The 23,983-nt window shown below is 39.6% G+C and overlaps 1 protein-coding gene across 2 annotated transcripts; it reads left to right on the forward strand.

Moving 5' to 3' along the window:
• Window positions 1–475: 475 nt before the first annotated feature.
• LOC125371608 (plexin-A1-like) lies at window positions 476–17,680 on the forward strand. 2 transcript variants are annotated; one of them, XM_048383535.1, is made up of 11 exons: window positions 476–538; window positions 1,727–1,873; window positions 3,115–3,262; window positions 4,319–4,483; window positions 6,024–6,112; window positions 7,249–7,332; window positions 8,257–8,417; window positions 8,818–8,965; window positions 9,574–9,714; window positions 10,658–10,732; window positions 13,400–17,680. In XM_048383535.1, the coding sequence occupies exons 1-11, from the start codon at window positions 509–511 to the stop codon at window positions 13,511–13,513; spliced, it is 1,302 nt and encodes a 433-aa protein (XP_048239492.1). In that variant the 5' UTR covers window positions 476–508; the 3' UTR covers window positions 13,514–17,680. The 2 variants fall into 2 exon arrangements, with proteins under 2 accessions (XP_048239492.1, XP_048239493.1); XM_048383536.1 differs by having other exon boundaries at window positions 6,060–6,112.
• Window positions 17,681–23,983: the final 6,303 nt, after the last annotated feature.

Here is a 23,983-nt window from a genome sequence, read left to right on the forward strand (position 1 = left end):
TGAATTGCTTTCGAAAATGACAACTAAGTGAATCAATTTATACATCTGGTACATTCAATAATATTCACGATTTAGGTAATAAATTATTTTTGATGTGTGAATTAAATGCAGCATATGATTTCATTATAGTCTCAAGGTTTTTTAATGAGAAGTTAATTAAATCTGAGCAGAAACATTGCATTTCCTTGGTTTGAAGCTCATAAGTAATTTTCCATTAATTTGATAGTATTAGTAAATTGGGTTATTCAGATGTGAGCATCGTGACCTTCCCAACAGTACTGAGTCAATCTGTTCGCTTTAATCTTATTTTACTGCTGCCAGTCTCTTAACAAGTGCATAAAATCAATATCGATCAAATCTCAACCTTTTTCGTTGTAAAATATATCAAGATTACAGGGCTGGGGATATGTTAGAAAAAGAACAATTTAATAATTAATTGTGTGTTTGATCGAAATGGGTTTGTGTTTTCAGGACGGAGTCGGTCGTAGAAAAGTTACTTAGCAACTGGATGTCGCTGTGTCTGTACAAGTATTTGAAGGTAACAGTGACGTAATTGCTCTTTTCATATCCATGAAATATTCATGTTAGACTATCCTTGCGATATGTGTTCATTTAATTTAGGCATAAATGTGATGTTATTTTAATGGAAATTTTCCCTTCAATTTTTATCACCGATATAATCATATTTTCTTTGAAAATCATCTTCTATTTGTGTTAAGGGCTTTCTAGTTCTTTTATCATCTTGCTTCTGTCTCAAAATGTGTTGTTTTTTTGTCTTAACTGCCCCATGAGAACTTTTACATTTGAGTTGTTTTATGTTATTTTGATATGGTTTACTATTTCACATTTTTTGGCCAAAGCACCTTGCATGTTATTTTGATACTGTCTTTTCTTTGTCCAAGCCTCCCTGTTGCCCTTTTGAACCTGGCAGCACGTTGTGTTTTATCATAATACTTCAGCTTATTCCTGACATAAATATTTAGCCAAATATTTTTCAATATGGAAGCCTGTCATCATTATCAATGTTGCAATTTATACAATGTATTTTCTTGACCGAAAATATGTTTATGTTGTGTAACACATACCGCATTTCACCCAATAAATGACCTGACAGAAATCACGAGGACATCCACAGATTTAGTGAGTGTAGGATGTGTGTTCCCTGCTTTTTAATGCATGCTGAACATGTATATGTATACAAGACATGTGAAAATGTATACAGTCTGCGACTTTAGCCAATAGCCCAAAGCCCGAGTTTAGTAAATTTGTGTTTGGGCAAGTAAGCTCAGCTGATAGTAGTCCATTATAATAACAGTAAAATCTACTGACAATGATGAGTTCCAATAATTACTAAGTCACTCTACATTCATGGCGGTCGGGTAGCCTAGTGGTTAAAGCGTTTGCTTGTCACGCCGAAGACCCGGGTTCGTTTCCCGACATGGGTACAATGTGTGAAGCCCATTTCTGGCCCCGCCATGATATTGCTGGAATATTGCTAAAAGCAGCATAAAACCATACTCACTCACTTACTCTACATTCATAATATTGGTAAAAGTATAGGGGTTCTTTTTTACATTGAATATGGTATCAGTGCTTTGTTCTTGATCCTATTTCCAAGCTGTTGCCAAAACATGATTACCGGCCAGCTGAAATGATATCCAAATAAACACAAGGCATTACATCATGTGAGGTGTATCAGTAACACTGGTGTAATGTTATCTTGCAGGATCATGCCGGCTCTCCTCTGTTTATGTTATACAAAGCAATAAAGCTACAGGCGGAGAAGGGACCAGTTGATTACGTGACAGGAGATGCCAGATACTCTCTGTCCGAGGATAAACTGCTTAGAGAGAAAATAGAGCCCAAAGTGATGGTAAGAATCGATCCATGTTTCACAAATCCAAGAAAACACTCCACTGTATTGCTGTATCTTGAGTCCAGCGATTGATCATAGTCGAGAAGTTCACAAAAACACAATAACCATTCTTGTTGAATCAAGAAACAGGACAAGAATTAGTTGATGTTGAGTAAACACAGCATCCTGCAGCTGTAACGGAAACCACAACAAGAATCTCCACTTGTTTCACTGTTTTCTGTCCAATTGCATAACTTATGTTTTTAGGATTCTTGGAATGTGTTCATGGTTTTGGAATTGGCTTAGAATTGCAGTAGATATATTTTTGGCAGAAATATATCTTTAATCTGTTATTTTGAAGTTTGTGACAATATAATCCTTGTTTGAGGAATCGGAGATGATATTCCTTATTATGTCTAGAAGCTGCTCAAGAATTGATCCTTACTTAAGAAATTTGGCAAAAAGTAATTACCACAGATCTTGTTTTGGTTATGGCTGGGAACCATGCTTTAGAATCTTACCCCAAACCGCAATAACAAGCACCTGTTGTTTCTGTGACTCACAAGATATTCATTGCTGCCCATGCCAATGTCAAGGTCAGGTGAAGGGTAAGGGTCAGCTTGATATTTTGAAATAACAGTAAAAGTTGTTTGAATTATCTTAAGGAATGTATTAATGTGAGGCTGACTGATTGGATATGCTGTTAGATGTTTGAAGTATATTGGTTTCTTCCTTTAGAGAAAGTAGCTGTTTAAGCCATTGTGCTTGATTAGATTCAAGTCTGATTATGTTTGTGCCTCAAGAAATAAGACTGTTTGTCTTATGATATGAATGTGGTGTCATTTCGAAGAGGATTCTCTTGAAATAGTTTTGAAAAAACAACCATTTCGCAGCATCATTGACGATTTATGTCCATTAAAGTGGCATGAGTGACCCAGTTGTCTAAGGCACTGCAATTTGTTGTGCAGAGTTGTGCCCCTTATGTATACCAGAATCCTATGATCATGAGTAGAATCCCAGATTCACGCTGATTATGGTTCTAGATTTGTCAGCACCATGCCCAAGCTCGTGGATTTCACAAAAGCTGGCTTTTCTCCTACATCTAGCTAACGATTCTAACCCAGGTCTTCACTGTGGAGACAAGCATGGGTTGCTGAAGACCAATATGTAGGGCGACAACAATATTTCAAGGTGATGTCAATGTGTCTTTTTGTGTGTATGCTTCAAGGGTACTGTTTAAATGCTTGCTGTTTTTGCAGACACTCAATGTGGAGCATAATGGCGAGATCAGCCAGTGCCGTGTCCTCGACTGTGATACCGTAACCCAGGCCAAGGAAAAGATGCTGGACATGCTGTGTAGAAACGTTCCCTTCTCACAGCGGCCGTCCGTACAAGATTTAGATCTAGGTATGTGGAAATGTTCCCTTCTTACAAGACTGTCCGTACAAGACTTAGATCTAGGTATGTGGAAATGTTCCCTTCTTACAGTACTGTCCTTACAAGACTTAGATCTAGGTATGTGGAAATGTTCCCTTCTTACAGTACTGTCCTTACAAGACTTAGATCTAGGTATGTGGAAACGTTCCCTTCTTACGGGACTGTCCGTACAACATGATCTAGGATTCTAGGTATGTTGAAACATTACCTTCTCACTGCAGCTCCCTGTTCAAAACATAGATCTTTAGCCAATCATAATGACTCTACAGGCTTTTGAAAAAAATGAAACAATTTTTTAATATGCAAATTTTTAACAATTAAGAATCCGAGAAAATGCTTAAATTAGAAGAAGTTTGGCAGTAAGTGATGGGGTCACATCTGGTAGGTGGTGTTCCTTTGGTAATTTCATGGGTAATTTGTTTTTGATGTTCCAAATGTTCAAGTTTGAAACATGCGGAGCAACAGACCATGAGACAGGTTAGACTTGCAAAGTATGTGGTCTTCTTAATTCTCCCTGCATGGCCAGACTGTACTCAGCTAAAGCCAGAGGCTTTCTTGTTGTAAAGATGCGATGTGATATCAGTATCACATTCTCCGCTTCATTACAATGTGAGAACACATTAAATGATGAAGTATGTTTTCGTTGGAATCTCTTTTTAAAAACTATAAGCGTTAAATTAACTCCATTGTCAAAAAATCTCTTTCTAACACTGCAACAAAAACGTCTTGGTAAAAAATGTTGATATTATACCATTAGCATTCCTTCATAATGCTGGAAACAGGATAAATTGGCAGTTTTCAGACAGGTTTTTTTTTTAGGAGGCAGCTTTTTTTTGTTTGGTGGAAACAGTGCTATTGAGGGTCATACAACCAAACTAAAGTAGAGTCATGGGGATGTTTTATTGATGCGGGGTGTGTCGGAGATCAAGAATGTGGTGTTTTTACCATAAGATGTTTGTTTGTTAAGGGAAATGGTTCGGCGGTGTAGGCTGAGATAGATATTCCTCCACGTATTTCTGGTTTCAGAGTGGAGAAATGGTCCCACAGGTCCCGTTCTGCTCCAAGATGAGGAGTCTACCACTCCCTGCAAGGATGGCTGGCGCCGTTATAACATGCTGTCATATTACAAAGTAACAGATGGCGCTTACATGTCTCTGCTGCACCGGCAGCAAACCATCAAGTCTTTGAATGGTGAGTGGAATCCAGCAAGAATTGGTCAACTTTTAGAATGTAACAAATATTATTCTAAATATTTGCAAATGTTTGGAATTACCGTTTACTGATGGAAATGAAATGAAATTAAAATTGATGTATTAATGTTGTGTTTCTGTAATACCTGTATCGGGATGTATATTATTTGTGAAAAAGGTTTAAGGTTATGTAAATTAGTTTGAAAAAAATTATATAATTGCAGTAATGGGGATTTATTGATAGCGAGTTACTCGTGTACTTGCATGTGCAATAACATTATTGTCGTGCAGTATTCACATTGTTCTAGAACAATAACCTTCTGATCATGATTGATGTTGTAATCATGTAATAAATCCTCATATTGCATGATGCGTTGCCGTATTCGGAGCATGGGCTTCGACATATGACCTAGCTTGATTTATCGGGAGATACATTCAGTTATTATCATCGTCATCATCATCATCATAAATCTCTTGTGAATTCCTTCGTAATGCTCCAATTCCATCTTATAATAATGCCATAAAAATACTTCGATGACTCAAAAAAAAAATGGAGTGGGTTCGAGATAAGGTTATTAATTCTTAATGTGATTTGGGAATACCTGGACCAAAATGTTAAAAGCTTTTTTGCTTGTCAGGTGGAATTGATATGTTCCAGGGCTATAAAAAAACCGAGAGAAAATAGTTTAGTTTGAACTGAAAAAACATCTATTGTTTCTACGTTTCTGAAATTTCCATCAGTTATTGTTTATTTATGACACTATTTGCATAAAAACTGTTTTTTCTCTTGCAAATATATATTCAGAAGTATTTAAGGTTAAGCATCGTTTTTGCTTGGCTCACAGACTCATTAAGATGGTTTTCTGCTCTTTAAGTTGGAACTAATAAAACAAGAATGTCACAATGAGAGAATAAATCAAGAATTATGAGTTATGGACCAATTATGTTGCAGACAATGAATCCCCTTTCAGACAGCAGCTTCTTATTATTTTCATAATCTTTAGTAGAATGTGAAAAAATATGTACACTCAAAAGAAGTTAAGGAAAATCCAATTTTTCCATGTGACTGTAGTTAATCTGTCAAGTCATGACATGTTTACTGTAGTCATATGGAAAATTTGGGTGTTCTTTATTTTCTTTCGTATAGTATACAATTTTTTGAATACCATACCTCTGTTACATCATAGCCATAAATACCAATTTCATCACCATAAAACCCTTTAGATTTTCAACAGAAGTACACTTAACTGTCACCCATTCAACATAGTCTTTAGGAGAATCATATCTCACGCCCAATAACATAAAACATATTGGACAAGGCAAATCTGTGATCCATGAAGAAAACATTGTCATTAATAAGTGCATGAGCTGGCTTTATTATATTTAAACATATATCTTATCTTTTTCTTGTGTTTATACCAGACTCCATGTGTAGATGTAGCTGTACTAGTCTGCATGGTTCCCTCCGTGTGTGATATATGGAAGTTCGTATGAAGGCTTATTATATAAGTACACCTATGTATTTGGCTTGGTTTTCACAGGTTCATTAGATAACACTGTTATGTCTGTGAATTCAGCCTTCCCCATCATGAAGATGGACAACGACCCCGGCACCCGCCATTGGCATCTTGTAAGTACCCCTATCCCATAATGATCATCCCTCCTTAGCCTGTCTGATTGGACAGGTGATAATTAACCCTCTCTGGCTCGTCAGACGGAGTATTGCTGTGGTATTAACTCTTAATGACGTGCCTAATGTATGACTGATACCGCTCTTAGTATGTGGGTTTTTTTAACAAAAAAAGATTTTTTAATTATTTATTTTTATATTTATGGAATTATTTATGATGTTTAATAATTAACAGTGCAGGGGTTAAGTTATGGAAGCTGCTTGGTGTAATAATGATTATTAGATTGTAGGGAATTAGCTGGACCTTTTATGCATTTGATATAAAGGATGCTATTTTATGTCAGTAATAGACTTCCTCCAATGGTTAATAGCATAGATTTGCATTATTATTATATTTGTCAAGATTATCCTTTGATGTATTCTAAATACTTATGAAAGGGATGAACTGTTATGAGACCTGCCTTTGATCATGGTTAGAAACTGTCCTGACATTGATGGCATCCAAACAGATAAAAAGGCTATGTCTAACTCTTAGCTTGCAATTAGTTGTATGGAATTCATTACCATAAGAGACTGCTGAAGCCATTGGCAATACTTTTACAGGTTTATGTACCGTTTCTGAAACTATCTTTTAAAAAAATCACAGTTCACATAGGGTAAAGGGGTGGTTGGGTGGCCTTGTGGTTAAAGCGTTCACTCGTCACACCGAAAGCCCGAGTTTTAATCCCTACAGTGTGTGAAGAGCATTTATGGTGTCCCCCGCCATATTGCTGGAATATTGCTAAAATTGGCATAAAACAATTCTCATTGGGTAAAGATTAGTAATAGACATACTACTCAAATTTTGATAGGGATACAGATATTTCATGCTATAGGGATATATATCCCTGTCAAAAGCTGACTAGTATATATGTTATTTCTCCAACTGTTTTCACTGTCGTAGACTTGTAGGTGTTGAACTTTGGGGTAACCTTGGTTTAAGCATTTGCTTGACTTGTCAAAGAATTCTAACTTGGGTAGTTTTAGAAGAAATGTCTTGGGATTCCCTGATTGATGCTTCAATGCTAGATGTGTATAGCTCACCTGACTAACTCACTCACTGACTGACTGACATTAACCTTGTGTGCATGTTTCAGGCCAAGCATGATGATGCCACACAGAAGGATGGGGGGGTCAAAATGATTTCTGAAATCTTCCTTACCAGACTTTTGTCCACAAAGGTAAGTTGCAACACAGACTGTCAATCCATTTATGATGAAACTCTTTAAAAATGCATATCGATTCATTTTGTTATATATTTCAAAAGATTTTCACAAAAATCAAATTAAGTTTCTGGGAATATAGGCATGAGATATTCAAACATACAATATCGTTGTACGGGTTCACATCTCATTCGATGTGTTTAGAGATGGACTTAAGCACAAAAACACATCTTTTCTGATTTCGAGTTAAAGTTGATTCTGGTTTTCAAATTCTTTCTGTATGGATACCAAAGATCCCAAATTGACAAACAAAATGTTTCTCCCTCACAGGGTCTTGTTTTGATAACTATCTTAGCGCTAAGACTGGAACTCCCATACTTTAACATCCCATAGTTAGACATAGCACTAAGATGCATTCTCTGTAGATCTAGGCCAGTTCCTGTGATTTTTTATTTTCGCTTTTTATTTATATATGATGTTTTATCGCCAGCTCTTTCTATTCGTCCATAACACTGTTTTAAAACAAACTAAATTTGAAGTTAAATTCATCAAGGACTTCAGTTTTGACTGAAAATGTTTGTCAGCACCATACCTTTACTTGTTGGTTTCGCCAAAGTGCATCACTTCTGGATGTCGTTCTACTTCAAGCTGACACACTGTGATATAACTGAAATAATGTTTGAACTGTGTTAAATCCAAATCACATAGACGACCTGGACCTTGACCCCTGGAAATTCAAATGTCCATCCTCGGAGCAAGTCCCCAAGGCCGTCCAGACTGGCCATACACACTCCAAGGAAATAAGTCACTTGACCATTAAGGACTCAAATACCCATGAAGCTCAGATATACAAATGTGTTCAAACAGTAACAAAAGGACATTTGTCAATTTCTTCAAGGTATTTCTTTACGTTGTATATGATTGAAATGATTGTTTTTGCAGGGAACACTACAAAAGTACATCGATGATTTATTCAAGGCAATGTTGAGCACCAATCATACAATGCCGCCCATCATTAAGTACCTGTTCGACTTCTTGGACCAGTCAGCTGGGCATTACGGGCTGACAGATCCTGATGTGGTACACACGTGGAAATGTAACAGGTGATTACCGCTCTCCTTCGCTTAAGAAAGAAACTGTGAAAAATATGCCGTTTCCTCCCTTTTATGTCTGCTTTGATGTTGGGCTTCTTAAATCCAGTAGTGCCTTGCTAGCATGTAGGCTCTGGGGAAATGTGGTTAGTTCTGAGGCAATTACACTCTTTTGATATTATTTTGGTATTAATGCGTAACTCAATATATTTGTAACACATGCCACATATGATATGAAAGAATTGATTATCAATTTGCCGTATGAACATACTCTGTTTCCTTTGATCTCTTAAAGCAGAAAATGGAATATTATCCATCACGTGAATAATTAACTTAAATACAGCAAATAATGTGAACTGATACGAAATGAAAAATTGAAGATTAAGTGGTTCTGCTTTGTTTTCTTAAACAGCTTGCCTTTGAGGTTCTGGGTGAACATCGTGAAGAATCCAGACTTCGTGTTTGACATCAATAAGCCCCATATTGTAGACTCATGTCTCTCAGTGGTGGCACAGACTTTCATGGATAGTTGCTCCACCTCAGAACACAGACTGGGAAAGGTAAATAAAGTTTACAAGGCCTTTGCATCTTGTAAACTCATGATAAGCATAAGAGGTGACATGAATGGACACCCTTGACCCTGGTGTAGGAGCCAACTGAGCTTGTAAAGTCCTGTACATCCGCTAGTCTAGTCATGAAGATGTCAGGGTAGAATAGGTCTTCAGCAACCCATGCTTGCCATTAAAGGCTACTATGCTTGTCTTCAGTGGTGACTAATGGGATTGGGTGGTCAGGCTTGCTGACTTGGTTGATGCATGTCATCATATCCCAATAGATTGATGTTCACAATGTCAATCACTGGATTGTCTGGTCCAGATTCCATTATTTACAGACCGCCGTCATATAGCTGGAATATTTCTGAGTGCAGCGTTAAACAACAAACAAACAAAGAAAACATCCACTTGTGGGCTGGTACTATAAGACCGGCTTTAGTTTGGACTAGTACAAGCAGCCACACACGTGAATGTATGTCGCTAAATAAGCGCAATAATCTTGAAGGCAACTTCTCACCTCACCTCACCTCACCTCACCTCACCTCACCTCACCTCACCTCACCTTTTGTTTTCATGACTAAGGATATTGCATATATGTGATTTCATCTCCCTAGGACTCTCCATCCAACAAGCTGCTGTTTGCCAAAGATATCGTCCACTACCGCAAGTCTGTAGAAAAATACTTCCAGGACATCCGGGATCAGCCGGCAGTCAGTGATCAGGACATGAACTCCTTCCTGGCGGAAGTGTCTCGGGTGAGTGCTGTACCCGCTGTGCCACCTGGTACTGGGGGTACTGATGTAGGGGCTGTGGAGTAGTTCAGGTGTTCAATTTCTACAGGGGTGCAATGTGGGAATTCCATTTCTGGTGTCCCTCGCTGTGATATTGCTAAAAGCGGTGTAAAAACCATACTCACTCACTCACTCCAACCAAATGGACGGGGTGGTCTGGTTAAGCGACTAGCGTGTCATCATACCCCAATGTCATGGATCATGGCTCACAATATCAATCACTTGATTGTCTGGTCCAGACTTGATTATTTACTGGCAGATGTCATATAGCTGGAATATTGCTGAGTACATTGTTAAACAACAACAACAAACACTTCACAATGTGACTGTGCAGGAATAGGTCCCCAGTAGCCCATGTTGATTGCAAAATAATGAGGATTGGTTGGTTGCAGAGTGTCCTCACTGATTGTGTTGTGCTCATACTGTCATCCATTGGTTTGTCAGGCCCAAATTATGTCAAATTAGTTGCTGGCTGGTGTGACATAACTGAAATATCGCTAACTACATTATCAATCATTCTCTTCCTAAACATTGTAATGTCAAGTAAAATATCTTCCCGATAATATCATAATATCATCCCAAATATACATTAAGTGTTATTGAAATCAGTGTGTATGGACTGGAATATTAATCCTGTCTCGCTAGAGTGAGGTTATCTTATTTATTGTGCTGGAACTGGAACTGGAACTGGAAATGTTTAAATTTGTACCGCCCAATATTTTTAGACTTTTTCTGTTGATAAATTAAAAATAAATGTGAATATTTTTTTTTTTTGTGAAATATATATGTATCATTTAAGCTTAAAATGGAAAACAATGTCAACAGAATCTTTTTTCATAACATGTTTAATGTTTTATTTATTTGCGAGACTATGGTTTATATTTCATTTATTGTGTGTGTATTTCAGATGTGTACAGGGAAGTTCTATATATCCAGTGCTTTGAGGGAGTTGTATTCTTACGTGTCCAAGTATCATTCAGAGGTGAGTTCATCACAGGCAGTTGCGGGTCATAATTCTGAAATTGGTTTGTATTCTCCCCAGGGATCTGAGAATGAAGTTCTAGTGAACACTGATCCATTGACCAGGGTGTTAATAATGAATAATGTAGTGCTGCGAGGATGCATCAGTGGGCAGTCGGGGCATTACATATGTCCATCATCATCATCATCATCATCATCATCATCATTTAATGTGAAGACTATTTTCAAATTAATTTGGCACACATATTTTTCGTTTGAAATATTTTATTTCCAGCTGTTGAAAAGTGATGGATGGTTTTCGTATAAAAAACAACATCTTTCAAGATATTTATTTCAACAGCTGAAACATTTATGTAACTTTCAAAACCTTTTTCCCTCCCATTCTCATAAGCTTAAGTCACAGAAATCTTACCAGATATTTCAAATGTATTGATTTGTTGGGCTGAAAGTGTATGTATTTTCCCATAGACACCATAGAAAGAAAAACTGTAAAATACATTAGCTACAACATAATACATGCAGCACAAAATAATAAAAATGGTTTTCAAATGGATTCACAAGTCGGCCAACAATCCGCTGGAAGAATATATATAAAACACATCCTTAGTGCTCTACTCATCACGCACAGAAGTCAATATTCAGCTTTTTATCATCTTTCCTATTTTGATTACATAGTTTCATATTCTCATCACAACTTGGCTACAAAAAAGTAAACCTATTTAAAATCACTCATTTTGGCATAACTGGGAGTTTCAGATGGTAATTTCTTTTGATAGATGATAGGCCTTAGTGTAAGAAGTGACATTATTGATTTCTGTGTTTTTGATCATTGGGAAATAAATTGTAAAGTCATCAATTTGCGCCGAGCAGCAATCAATGTAAAAATGGCTGGTTACTTAATGGAGAGCGGGGATATTTTTGTATGTTTCATAAAATGCCAGGCGGAAGTGCTCAATTACACATAGCGTCTATTTTGGAATATTTTGTGTGGAATTTTTTTTAAATGTTCTGAAAAGCAGTATGTGGTAAATAAACTGTTTCTGTCACTAATGGGGAATTAATGGTAAACCATGACATGAGACGACGGTTGAAACTTTTGGATTATTCATATTGTGCATGTGACACATAGAAATGGCTCTTTTATGCTGATAGGTTTTAGACCAATTCAGACATTAAAGTAAACTGACAATTTGGTTGAAAAATGTTCTTATTTCGATAACATAACTGCTCACTATGGTTAAGTCTGTGAGTTCTGTAAACTGAGTTTGAAAACTATATCAACAAGTTAAGATATTCCAAAGAATCTTAAATATATATTTTATTATGTAAAGACTGACTGGAGGAACATGGTAGTCTATCATCTTACTGCATCTAGAGGTGATTGGGTAGAGGTGACTGGGTAGAGGTGACTGGCTAGAGGTGACTGGCTAGAGGCGACTGGGTAGAGGCGACTGGGTAGAGGTGACTGGGTAGAGGCGGCTGGGTAGAGAGGTGACTGGGTAGAGGTGACTGGGTAGAGAGGTGACTGGGTAGAGGTGAATGGATTGGGTAGAGGTGACTGGGTAGAGGTGACTGGCTAGAGGCGACTGGGTAGAGGCGACTGGGTAGAGGCGACTGGGTAGAGGTGACTGGGTAGAGGCGGCTGGGTAGAGAGGTGACTGGGTAGAGGTGACTGGGTAGAGAGGTGACTGGGTAGAGGAGGTGACTGAGTAGACATGACTGGGTAGAGGTGAATGGGTAGCTTTGGTGGTTAAAACATTTGTTTGTCTCATTGAGCCCCAAGTTTGATTCCCCACATGGGTGCAATGTGTGAAGCCCATTATTTGTGTCCCTGCCAGGATAGGAGAGAGTACTGCTTAAAAGAGCGCACTGCAAAACTGAATCACTCACTCTGGTTGTAAAAACAGTGCTTGCTTCTGACAAAAAGTACTGCCAAAGGGTTCTTGCAAACTGAAGAGAGATTCCATATTTTTACAAATGTGTTGGAGACAACGAAATGTTGAAGACTTGTCATACGGACAATAATTGACGTGTTGAAGCTGAATATATTATTGGTGCGATGTACTATCCCTTAACAAAGTGTCCCTGACAGCCATGTGTGCAGTGAACACAGTTTGAATATCTCAGTGTGATATTTCATTGGTAACATTCTCAAACAACTAGTGTTGCACATTACAGATCATCTTGTTCTTGATGTCATATTTATCCATTTGTCCTTTCCTCCATAACAATTACTGTTGTACATTACAAATTTTAAATGATTTTGGTGTCACATTTCTTCAGACATATTCCTAATAACTTGTGTTGTACATTACACATCTGAAATGATTTTGGTGTGAAATGTCTTCAGACATATTCATTAACAGCTACTGTTATACATTTCAAATCTTTAATGATTTTGGTGTCATATTTCTTTAAACATGTTCCCTTACAACTGCTTGACATTATACAATACAGATCTTAAATGATCTTGGTGTCATATTTTTTCAGACATATTCCCTTAAAACAATTACTTTTATACATTTCAAATCTTTAATGATTTTGGTGTCATATTTCTTTAAACATATTCCCTTACAACTGCTCGACATCATACAATACAGATCTTAAATGATCTTGGTGTCATATTTCTTCAGATATATTCCCTAACAACTACTGTTGTACATTACAGATCTTAAATGCTCTTGATGTGGACAACCAAGCAAGTGCTCAGCAGCTGTCAATGAGACTGGAGCAGGTCATCACTAACATGGAGGGGCCATCCAACAAGACAGCGTACGTGTGATGGCGACACACACACATGCACACACTCTAGTCCGTCTTCTTTCGCTGGCCTGCTCTGCTCCTCTCATCGGAATGCATTCTACAATCTAGAGGAATAGACCCCAGATACACTGACACAGATCCTTGTGAACATGATGAAGATTAGTGTAGTGTTTGAGGATGATTGAGACATTCGGAAACTATAGAACTAGAGAATCCGTTTGACGGATTACTTTGAATATCTGTGAGTTTGTATGTTGTGACTGAGAGGGAAATGTGAATCATACAGACAATGGTATTGAGAAGATCGGTGCGATCCTACTGAATACGTTTAGGAGAAGTCTTCTCTGAAGGATCCGATTATCAAATATAAGAATAATTGCCAGTTATTGAACAGATTGTGCTTTCTATGGTTTCCTGAATCCACTGTCACTGTCACAGCAGATTCCCCTAGACCAGGGGCTGATATTGCTCCTTCATCTGTGATGGAGGTTCATCGTTGGATCATCGTAATGTTGTGAGATGGATGCTAGACCACGGCTAGCTGTAGAGACCAATGACGGAACTAACACACTGGCTGATTTGTGATGGTGCTATGATATTGCCACGCTCCTGACCAAATGTCTTTCAATTTTTTTTTTGCCTGGATAATATTTCAACATTGAGATTAGGGGATGCAGTTTTTGGGATTTACATGAGAGAAAGACACAGTCTTGCCTTCTGAGCCATGTAGCCGTAGGCCCCATAAGTACCTTCTGTGGATGAAGAACGTTCGTGTGTTGTATATTCGCCGTCATAAGTGAATCCTGTTTCTGCAACATCAAGGTGCTATATGGAGGCTGCCTGGAGATGGACAACAATATGGCCGCCTCTCATCTTCGTGGTTCTCTCAACCACAGGTGCTTCTGAACGAAACGGTAATGGCCTGGCTGATAGTCCTGTCGACTCCTTTCTTCTGTGGAGGTGTTTCTTCTGGAGATGATGCTGTCAGATAGATATCTACAGCCCAATGTTCACGATTTGCAGGAATAAACATACTGGCCGTTCCATCTTTTCTACAAGCTCCTGTGAGGAAAGGATGGACCATGGCAGATTCTGATGTACTGTGAAACAGTAGTATAATTATCATATCACTTTAACATTGACTTTGTGGTGAGATTGTAGACAATCATTGTAGACCGCTGTTAGAGGACATCGTAAGTGCCAGACAAATAGATTAATATATACTGACTGGAAAGAGACTTACAAATGTAGTGTTACTTGTGCGACCTTCAACTACCAGTGTGAACTAGGCAGTGGTAGAAAGACAGCTTTGTACAACTAACTTTGGACTAACTGTTTGGATGTATTATTACGCTCTTCAACCAAGATGAGATGGCATTTCAGGAAAAGCAGGACTGTCTGACCACAAGGTTTTGTTGTCAATATGGAGTGGCCCAGCGGTTAAAGCTTTGGCGCCAAAGTCCTGGGTTTGAATCCAAATGGTTACAATGTATAAAGTTCATGTTTGGTTAAAAAAAATATGCTGGTAAAAATCTGACGTGTAATGTCGACTTATTGTTTGAAAAATGTTTTAGTCATAAAAAAAACCTTGGATTATGTTTAATGTCAAAGCGATCTTTATCGTCAGTGGTATAAAAGAAAGTCTTGTCAAAGAAATACCATCCCATCTTTGGTGAAGAGTTCTGACACAAGTCTCCTGGACACTGTTAGAGCAATATGTCTATGTATATCAGACAGAACAGCCACAAGTAGCTTCATCGTGACCTCCTCATCTCCATCACTTTATGCAACAATGCCGACATTCCCAAAGGTGCCCTAGCAAGTGACTGGCGGAGACGTCAGTTTAAGACTGTGTGACATCATAACCACTTGTATCCTTGTATCTATGCATGTAGACATGTAGTTCACGTCTAGGCACATGTTGGCTCCGTTGTTCTGGGTTAGCAGGAACCAGTTGCACCGCAAGTCTCCCTCACCATCCTCTAGATTGGTCACACTGTTCATTATAAATCATATTGCTTTACTTATCAGTTTGTTGCACTGTTATATGGATTCTGAGATACTACCGACCTGCTTGTTAATCAAAACAAGACTTTGTTATTTCATGATTGGTACTTTTTGCACAATTAACCGCTGTATAATTTAGCCTACACACTAGTGGCCGAGTTCTCCCTTCATGGTAAATTTGAAAAAAATATTACTTTATAATGAATCTAGATTGTTTGGATTCTTATGAAAGTACATTTTCTCCTCTTTCAGATGAATGGTTACACTTGTTAAAAATTTAAATGAAATTTAATTTTGTTGAATATGTTGAATGAAGGGAGAATCTGCCTTTTTCACCACCATGAGATTATGCACTGTATTGTTGAGCTAACTCCCCAAAGACTTATGCAAATGACCAGTATTATCTGCATACTCCCCAGCTCAAAGTCCCCCACTTCTGGAACTGTGGCAAATCTTACCAGGCATGTAGCACTTTTAGAACCAGTTTACCATTTCCACCAAGCTTGGCTGTTGTCATCAAACTTTACAAATTCAGCTAATTCCTGTTTGAAGATACAGTGACGCCTGTGCAAACTGACATCTGTGTACTCCATGTGGAATAAGGGGTGGTGGGGTAGCCTTATGGTCGAAGCGTTCGCTCATCACACTGAAGGCCTCGGTTCCATTTCCGACATGGGCAAATTATGTGATGCCATTGTGGTGTTCCAAGCCATAATATTGCTGGAATATTTGTTAAAAGTGGCATCAAACCATACTCACTCACTCATTGATCTGACAAAACAATTTCGTCAAATTGCTTGAGTCATTACTCTTTTGCGTAACAGTACTGAGTTGAGCATTGGCTGCCTGAACCAAAAAATCTTGGACTCCGTTCCAAACTCGATCGGTTTCTTGCTGCCATCATATGGCTGGAGTGAGGTTGTTGCCGGTAGGGCAGGACTCCCTTACTGTATTCATGAACACCAGGTGTCATCACTTACATCCACTGATCTATCCATATAATTTTCATCACTAATTTGTCTATTACGCCAGTGGAATCTGTTCTGGCAGATAATTGGGACTGATTCGTCTCTGGTGTTGGCTTTCTGAATTGGACGCAAACAGATGTCAGTTTATGCAGGCTCCACTCTAGACAGCATTATGTGTGATAGCTCATCAAAGACTCCACATCAGTTCACACTACCCTGAGCAGGTTAGCCCCAGTTTCTGTCGGAGCATTGTATACTTATATATACATATACATATATATATTTTGTATATTCTCATGGAACCATCTGTATATGCCCATTATGACTTGCCTAAATCTTGTAAATACCACTAATCCGTCATAACTTTATTGTTACTAAACATTTTTATCATTAAGAATTTGCCCTCTTGTATTGGAGTTTCTGAATCTATCTTGTACATTTTGCTCTGAGTGTAAAGCTCTGTACATCAGCCCGACTTACTCTGACAAAATGTGCTTTGTTCAAGAAATGAGAAAGACGTGTTAAAGAAAATCTTTAGCGTGTTTGTGTTTTATTTATTACTATTTTCATAATAACACGAGGACCATTGGACTAATTTATGTCATTAAATTAATTTCTTTAATGAATTATGTTAGTTTAATTTAATTGTCAAATGTCAGGTGATCTTACGATTGTTGTTATTTACTTTGATACTGACATTGGTGTACACTTTCATATTCTCATTGCCATAACCAGTGTAGGATGTTGTCATGGTATATTGATTTGTAATTCTATCTTATTTATTAATCAGCCAAATTCAGATAGGGAGTTTATCCCTGATAAAGAGTCCCCTGTTTGAGTTTTTGTTCTCAAATCAAAGAGTTTGTATTGGCATATATTTTGTCAGATATATTGAGATTTTGTTACACCTAACCAAAGGATCTTGAAAGCCTCTGATATTAGTGCTTTTTAAAAACGGATTTGCATTGAGAAGATTCTCATAATATACCTTTGCTATCAAAGCGTGCAGTTTTGAAATGTATGTTTCCTCTGAAACTGCATCTTTTGTATGTTGACATGGTTTTACAATATTTGAAGGTTCATTCCATAGTATACTGATGACATGTATGCTACGATGTTAGCTTGGCTGTATGTGTGTGGAGAACTGGTCAAGAGGGTCTGCCTCTCATGTACTTCCAATGTCAATAAATAATTCATTTTGTACAAATTAACACATTGTCTGGTGTTTTGGTGTGAGGATGGTAGACTTTGGATGTACACCTGGATGGGGAGATTTCAGCCTGTCTGTGATATAGTAAAGTGCTAATGACTTTCTCTTGTCGCTTTCAGGCAAGAGTAATTGTGTCTGGGGCATCTGCAAAGGAGACATGTTAGTAAGGTGAATTGATTCAATCATGTCTAGGTGGGTAGGATGCCAGTGTCACAGTTTGGTAAAGGTGACATCCCTTTTTACTGAGGGAACCGCCTCTGTGGTCTAGTGGTAGAGCGTCCACCCAGAGCGAGGTCCTGGTATTTTTGCTATCATCAGATTTTCAAGAGAAATTATTTTAGTGTCTTGCTGCCCAAAGGCTGTTACCCATGTGGGGTTTAATCCCCAGGTGCATCATACCCAAAGACGTTAAAAGATGTTTTTTTTTGTTATTCTGCCTTTAAGGGGATAAAACAAGTACTGGTTGGCTCAGTCAGTATACTGTGTCCGAGTGGGGTATAAAGGTTGAACTGCGGCATGGTATCTCAGTGGGCTAGCACTATAACATCGGCATTAGTCTGGACTAGCACACACACGCACGCACGCACGCACGTCACTATATATATTCAATAATCTTGGATGCGATGTTAAACCCCATTTCACCTCACCTATTACTAGAGCTGGGGTGAAGGTGGTCATTGTGGAACTAGCCTCAAAAGTTCGCTGGCGCTTGGCATTAAGGGGCTAAAACAAGGACTGGTCGGCTCGGAGTCAGTATACTGTGTCTGAGTGGGGTATTCATGTTAAACTGCGGCATGGTATCTCAGTGAGCTAGCACTATAAATCGGCATCAGTCCGGACTAGTACAAGCAGCCACACACACACATACACGTGCATGCACGTCGCTATATAAGTGCAATAATCTTGGACGCGACGTTAAACCCCATTTCACCTCACCTCACCTCACCTCACCTCAAAAGTTCACTGACCAGGTGGGCTAGGTAGCCTTAAAGGTAAAGCCAGTTTTGAATTTCACTAGCTTGAATATGTGACATTCCTCCCTCTTCCGGGTCAGAATCGTATAATGGACTCTGGGGATAGTAGAGATTTCTTATGATCATGGAAAGGGTTTTGTTGTTCTTATTTAAACAGGACAGGTGTTGCCTTCACCAGCATGTGATGATAGGAAGAGTTTTGTCACTTTTATTTATTGAAAGATGACCACCAGGACACCAGACTGAAGACTACCTCACCCAACACTGACTGTTTCATCCTCCCAATAGCATAGCTAGATGGTCACTTTAGGCAACAGGAGTGTTAGTTGAGATTGTTTTCTGCAGCATATAAGATCAGGTCTCTCACTGTCACAGTACCTGGACTGAAATACAACTGGCCCAAGTCACAGAGCCATACCACCAGATCCAAGTCACAGAGCCATACCACCTGATCCAAGTCACAGAGCCATACCACCAGATCCAAGTCACAGAGCCATACCACCTGATCCAAGTGAGAGAGAGCCATACCACCAGATCCAAGTGAGAGAGCCATACCACCTGATCCAAGTCACAGAGCCATACCACCTGATCCAAGTAAGAGAGCCATACCACCAGATCCAAGTGAGAGAGAGCCATACCACCAGATCCAAGTGAGAGAGCCATACCACCTGATCCAAGTGAGAGAGAGCCATACCACCAGATCCAAGTGAGAGAGCCATACCACCTGATCCAAGTGAGAGAGAGCCATACCACCAGATCCAAGTGAGAGAGCCATACCACCTGATCCAAGTGAGAGAGCCATACCACCTGATCCAAGTGAGAGAGAGCCATACCACCAGATCTAAGTGAGAGAGCCATACCACCTGATCCAAGTGAGAGAGCCATACCACCCCTCCAATTAAGTCCCCTCTTAGGACACAGCAATAGAGCCCTGGGTCTCCACAGGGACAGTTGTTGGAAGGGAAACAGAATATTCCAGCTATATGACGGCGGTCTGTAAATAATCGAGTCTGGACCAGAAAATCCAGTGATTGACATCATGAGCATCGATGCACGCAATTGGGATACGTTGACATGCATCAACCTAGTCAGCAAGTCTAACCACCAGATCCCGTTAGTCGCCTCTTACGACAAGTATAGTCGCCTTTTACATCAAGCATGGGTTGCTGAAGACCTTTCTATGTACTCTTGTTGTGATGAGCCAAACCATTAGACTATCCGTTCCTCCAGGTATTGCAAAGTGAACATAATTCCTCCCAATATCCACCTGGGTTACATCACTGCCTTAAATCCTGTATTTTTGCTGTCATCATGCTATGAAATCATCAGATTTTCAACAGAAATTATTTTAGTATCTTGCTGCCCAAAGGCTGTTACCCATGTGCAAGGTGGGAAAAATCACTGAGGTAGCAACAACATCTGTAGAAATGTAACAAAGCTCTTCCGTTTTGGAGGTTTTTTTAGTAATTTGTCAGTGAGTGTTTGTTGTTTATCGCAGCAGTCGGCAATATTTTAGCTACTTGACCAGGGCCTGTTGATCGAGTCTGAACTAGACTAACCACTGACTACGCAACGTCACAGGCCTTCAGTACCACACGTAATAGCCAAGTCTCAATGAGCCTGACCACCCGATCTAATATGATCGCATCTTACCAGCAAGGCGTGTAGTCAACCTCTTGAAACATCCCATTTCAGGCCAGGAAACGTTCAAACAAATTCAAATTCTAAGACAAACGGTTTTGATCTACGTTAAAACTAATACTGAAGCCACATCTTGTGATCAGAGTTATTGAATGTATGAGTAACACAGGCCTCTGCTACAGATGTCCATCATACTGCCATACAATATTTACAGAGAGGCCCCATATGCCAACGGCGCTGTAAAGATTTATGTCAACCGTTAGAGTACAACAAACAGACGACCCTGCAACATACCTAGAAATTGGGTCGCATACATACTACAAACGAATCAATTTTCCAACGAATGTCGTATCAACGGGATTTGCCTTCTTCACTTTCCCACTTGGGTTGCCCCGTTATGATCTCGTTTACTGCGGAGATTTGCGCGAATCGATATAACACCGCCACCACTATTCTATCATGTTGAGCCAATATTTTTTGTCACCAAAAAAATGGAACCTTGGCAACAAACGCTCAGTGCGAATTGTTCCTCGCTACTAATTATATAATTGATAAATATGTTTAAAATTCATGAGGTATTATATTGTACGAGGTGCACGTTTTTCGATTAAAGTCAATTCATCGTTTTGAGACAACCCTTACGTGAATCGGTACACTAAAAATGATGTTCTAGATTTGAGAAAATTGTTTTGTTGCCACACTGACGGCGGCCTGTAAATAATCGAGTTTGGACCAGACAATCTAATGACTGATACTGTGACCAACGATCCACTCTGTCGGGGTACGATGATCACCCAATTCATTTGGTCCTGTTACGACCAGAATACGTTGCTGGAGACCTATTCTAACTCAGAATCTCCACAGGGCAGAATTTAGACAATAACGGTTGGAGTACATAATTTGCACATTTAAAGTAATTTTCTGAGTTTCCTCTCGTGCATGTTACCAATTTGGTGAAACGTGATTGCCCGAATTTTAACAAGCCGTACGGAGATTTTTACACAAGCATCGTCTGTATCTTCTAGCATTGACTGTGTAAGGTCTATTGGTGTAGAGACGCGAGAAAGGTCAAAGCAGAAAACACAAATGGATAACCTGAATTTCCCGTGATATTTCCAGCAGATTGGTTTCATCGGTTTACTTTGGTTTCCAATTGTCCATAGACACAATAATATCGGTTCCTGCAATAAGATCCTTACTATTCATACTGAACACATCTCTGATGTAGACCGGTGATTATCATCGTGACGTGGGGATCAATACTAGCTATGATCACACCAATCTTCTTCATACACAATCATAACCCATTGACAGAAGCTCAATAGCGCTCCGTATGTACTGACATGCAGTCCCCAGCATCACCGGATATGACCTGTCATATCTGGATTCAGCCTGTCACACCGAGCTCAAGTCGTCTGCTGTAGACAAAGACCACCTAAAACTGGATCGACCGAGTCCTTGAGTTGAGTCACATGAAAGGTGGTGGGCCGGGTGATTACATAGCTTTGTTGGTGATTATGTCATGAGGTTTCAATTCCTGCTCACCGCTGACATTCCTCCAAAGTCCACGTCTGCCGTTCTGTAATGAAATGGTTTGAGTAAGCAATGTTCCGTAAGAAGGAACCGAGTCCGTCTGCGCCAATAACTGTAAGAGAACCTAAGGCAGAACAAAAACCAATCTTGTTTCCACTTACCACTAGATTGATTATTTTAGATCATCTTCTTTTGAGCGATTTGGACAAGCTTCAATCTCATGGTGAGATCTTAAATTACTTAGGCATTTCAAAAGAGGCTATATCATCAGTTCGAATCGTGTAGTTTATGTTCTCAAAAACGTTTCTTGTACCACTAAATTGGAAGTGTTGACATTCGCCGACCCTGCTTCCCAGAGCCCGGTTTTAAATGGTGAGGTGAGCTGAGAGATAACGATTAATACCCTGCTCTGTCATTTCATTTCCAGCTTTTCTCGACTGTTCTGGGTGTAATTTGAACATCAATTCCATGGAGACACGCAGCCCTGCCAATGAGCCCCGGAACCATGACAAACATGAGAGGTTCAGTATGACTGGGATGATACCACATGCTCGTGGACTGGGCTAGCATAACCTGCCATCTGCCGTGAAAAGTTTCCGTATGGATTATGGGACGGATTAGGGCCATGTTGGACGGTGCTATGTAATGGCAGCCGGTAGTGGTAATTGGCTCCCGAATGTGGGTGGTATTTGGATAGGTGACCGCCAACGATGCAACTCGCAATTGTCATTTAACTACAGCCTTGATATGGTATGTCGAGTTCATCCGACGGCCCTAGCTGAAACCTTGGTCAGTGCACAGGACCATGTAACTAATTATAATATTAAACAAACTAGCAGACGAGGGCGAAGTCTTCTGCGAATTTGTTTATTATTATTATTAGTTAGATTCTACATGGTCCTGTGGTCAGTGTCAACTCGAGTTTGTTTGTTGTTTAACGCTGCACTCAGCAATATTCCAACTATATGACGGCGGTCTGTAAATAATCGAGTCTGGACCAGGCGATCCAGTGATTGACACCATTAGCATCGATCTACGCCATTAGGATACGGTGACATGCAACAACCAAGACAGCGAGCCTGACCACCCGTGTGCCGTTGTACAAAGCGATCTTAGTGCTAAGGTGATCGTAACTCCCATACCTTAGCATAGACTTACAGCGCTTAGTTTGTATACATGTACAACGGCACCCTGACCCGTTTGTCGCCTCTTAGAAGCATTGGTTGCTAAAGGTCAATTTTAACCGGAATTTTCACAGCGGATAAAAGCACGGTTGTTGAAGATACGGATCTGAAACGGATCTTCACGGGTTGTCATCTCGAGTGTTGATATTGGTTTTGGTATGGGAAATATGCAGCTCATGTGTTCCTTTCATCATATACACGCGGTGAAATAATACTGAAACAAGTCAGCTATATATAAAGATCTGTAAACACCTCTGTCGTCTGCTAGAGACAGGGGAGGTTACTCTCAATCAAGGTTCTTCTCGGTTGTTGTGCGGAGTGTGCGATATCCGTTCGAGTCCAGATCAATATCGTTCCATGTCAGCCAGCGTCGTTATTTTTACCTTACGTATTTTTGCAGTTGTCTTTTAACCGTGAGCTCAGCAAACATCATAGCTATGTGACGGCGGCCTGTAAGTAATCAAGCCTGTACAAGACAAACCAGTGATTGATATAATGAGCATCGTCCCACGCCGTCTGGGTACGCTTACACGCAAAAGACCAAGCCACCGAGCCTGGCACTTTGGTTCATTTAGTCGCCTGGTATGACAAGCGCACGTTGCCGGAGACCTTGCCTAACATCACTCATGTCTCTTGTGCAGGAGATCAGCGTCCATATCATAGAAAAGAATGAGTGAGTTTTAACACAGTGAGTGAGTTACGTTAACGCCGCGTTGAACAGTAGTCCAGTTATATCACGGCGTGTCAGCTTGATGCGGGAGGGAAGCCTGAAGTGATGCAGGTCTTAGCCGATTTCCACTTTGCTGAAAATCTGTTTTGTTTTTGTCTGTTGTTTAACGCCGCACTCAGCAATATTCCAGCTATATGACGGCGGTCTGTAAATAATCGAGTCTGGAACAGGCAATCCAGTGATTGACATCATGAGCAACGATCCACGCAATCGGGATACGGTGACATGCATCAACCAAGTCA

This window comes from Haliotis rufescens, unplaced genomic scaffold (genome assembly GCF_023055435.1).
Source record: "Haliotis rufescens isolate VD_foot unplaced genomic scaffold, xgHalRufe1.0.p SCAF_493, whole genome shotgun sequence".
In the NCBI taxonomy this organism is placed as follows: Eukaryota; Metazoa; Mollusca; class Gastropoda; order Lepetellida; family Haliotidae; genus Haliotis; species Haliotis rufescens.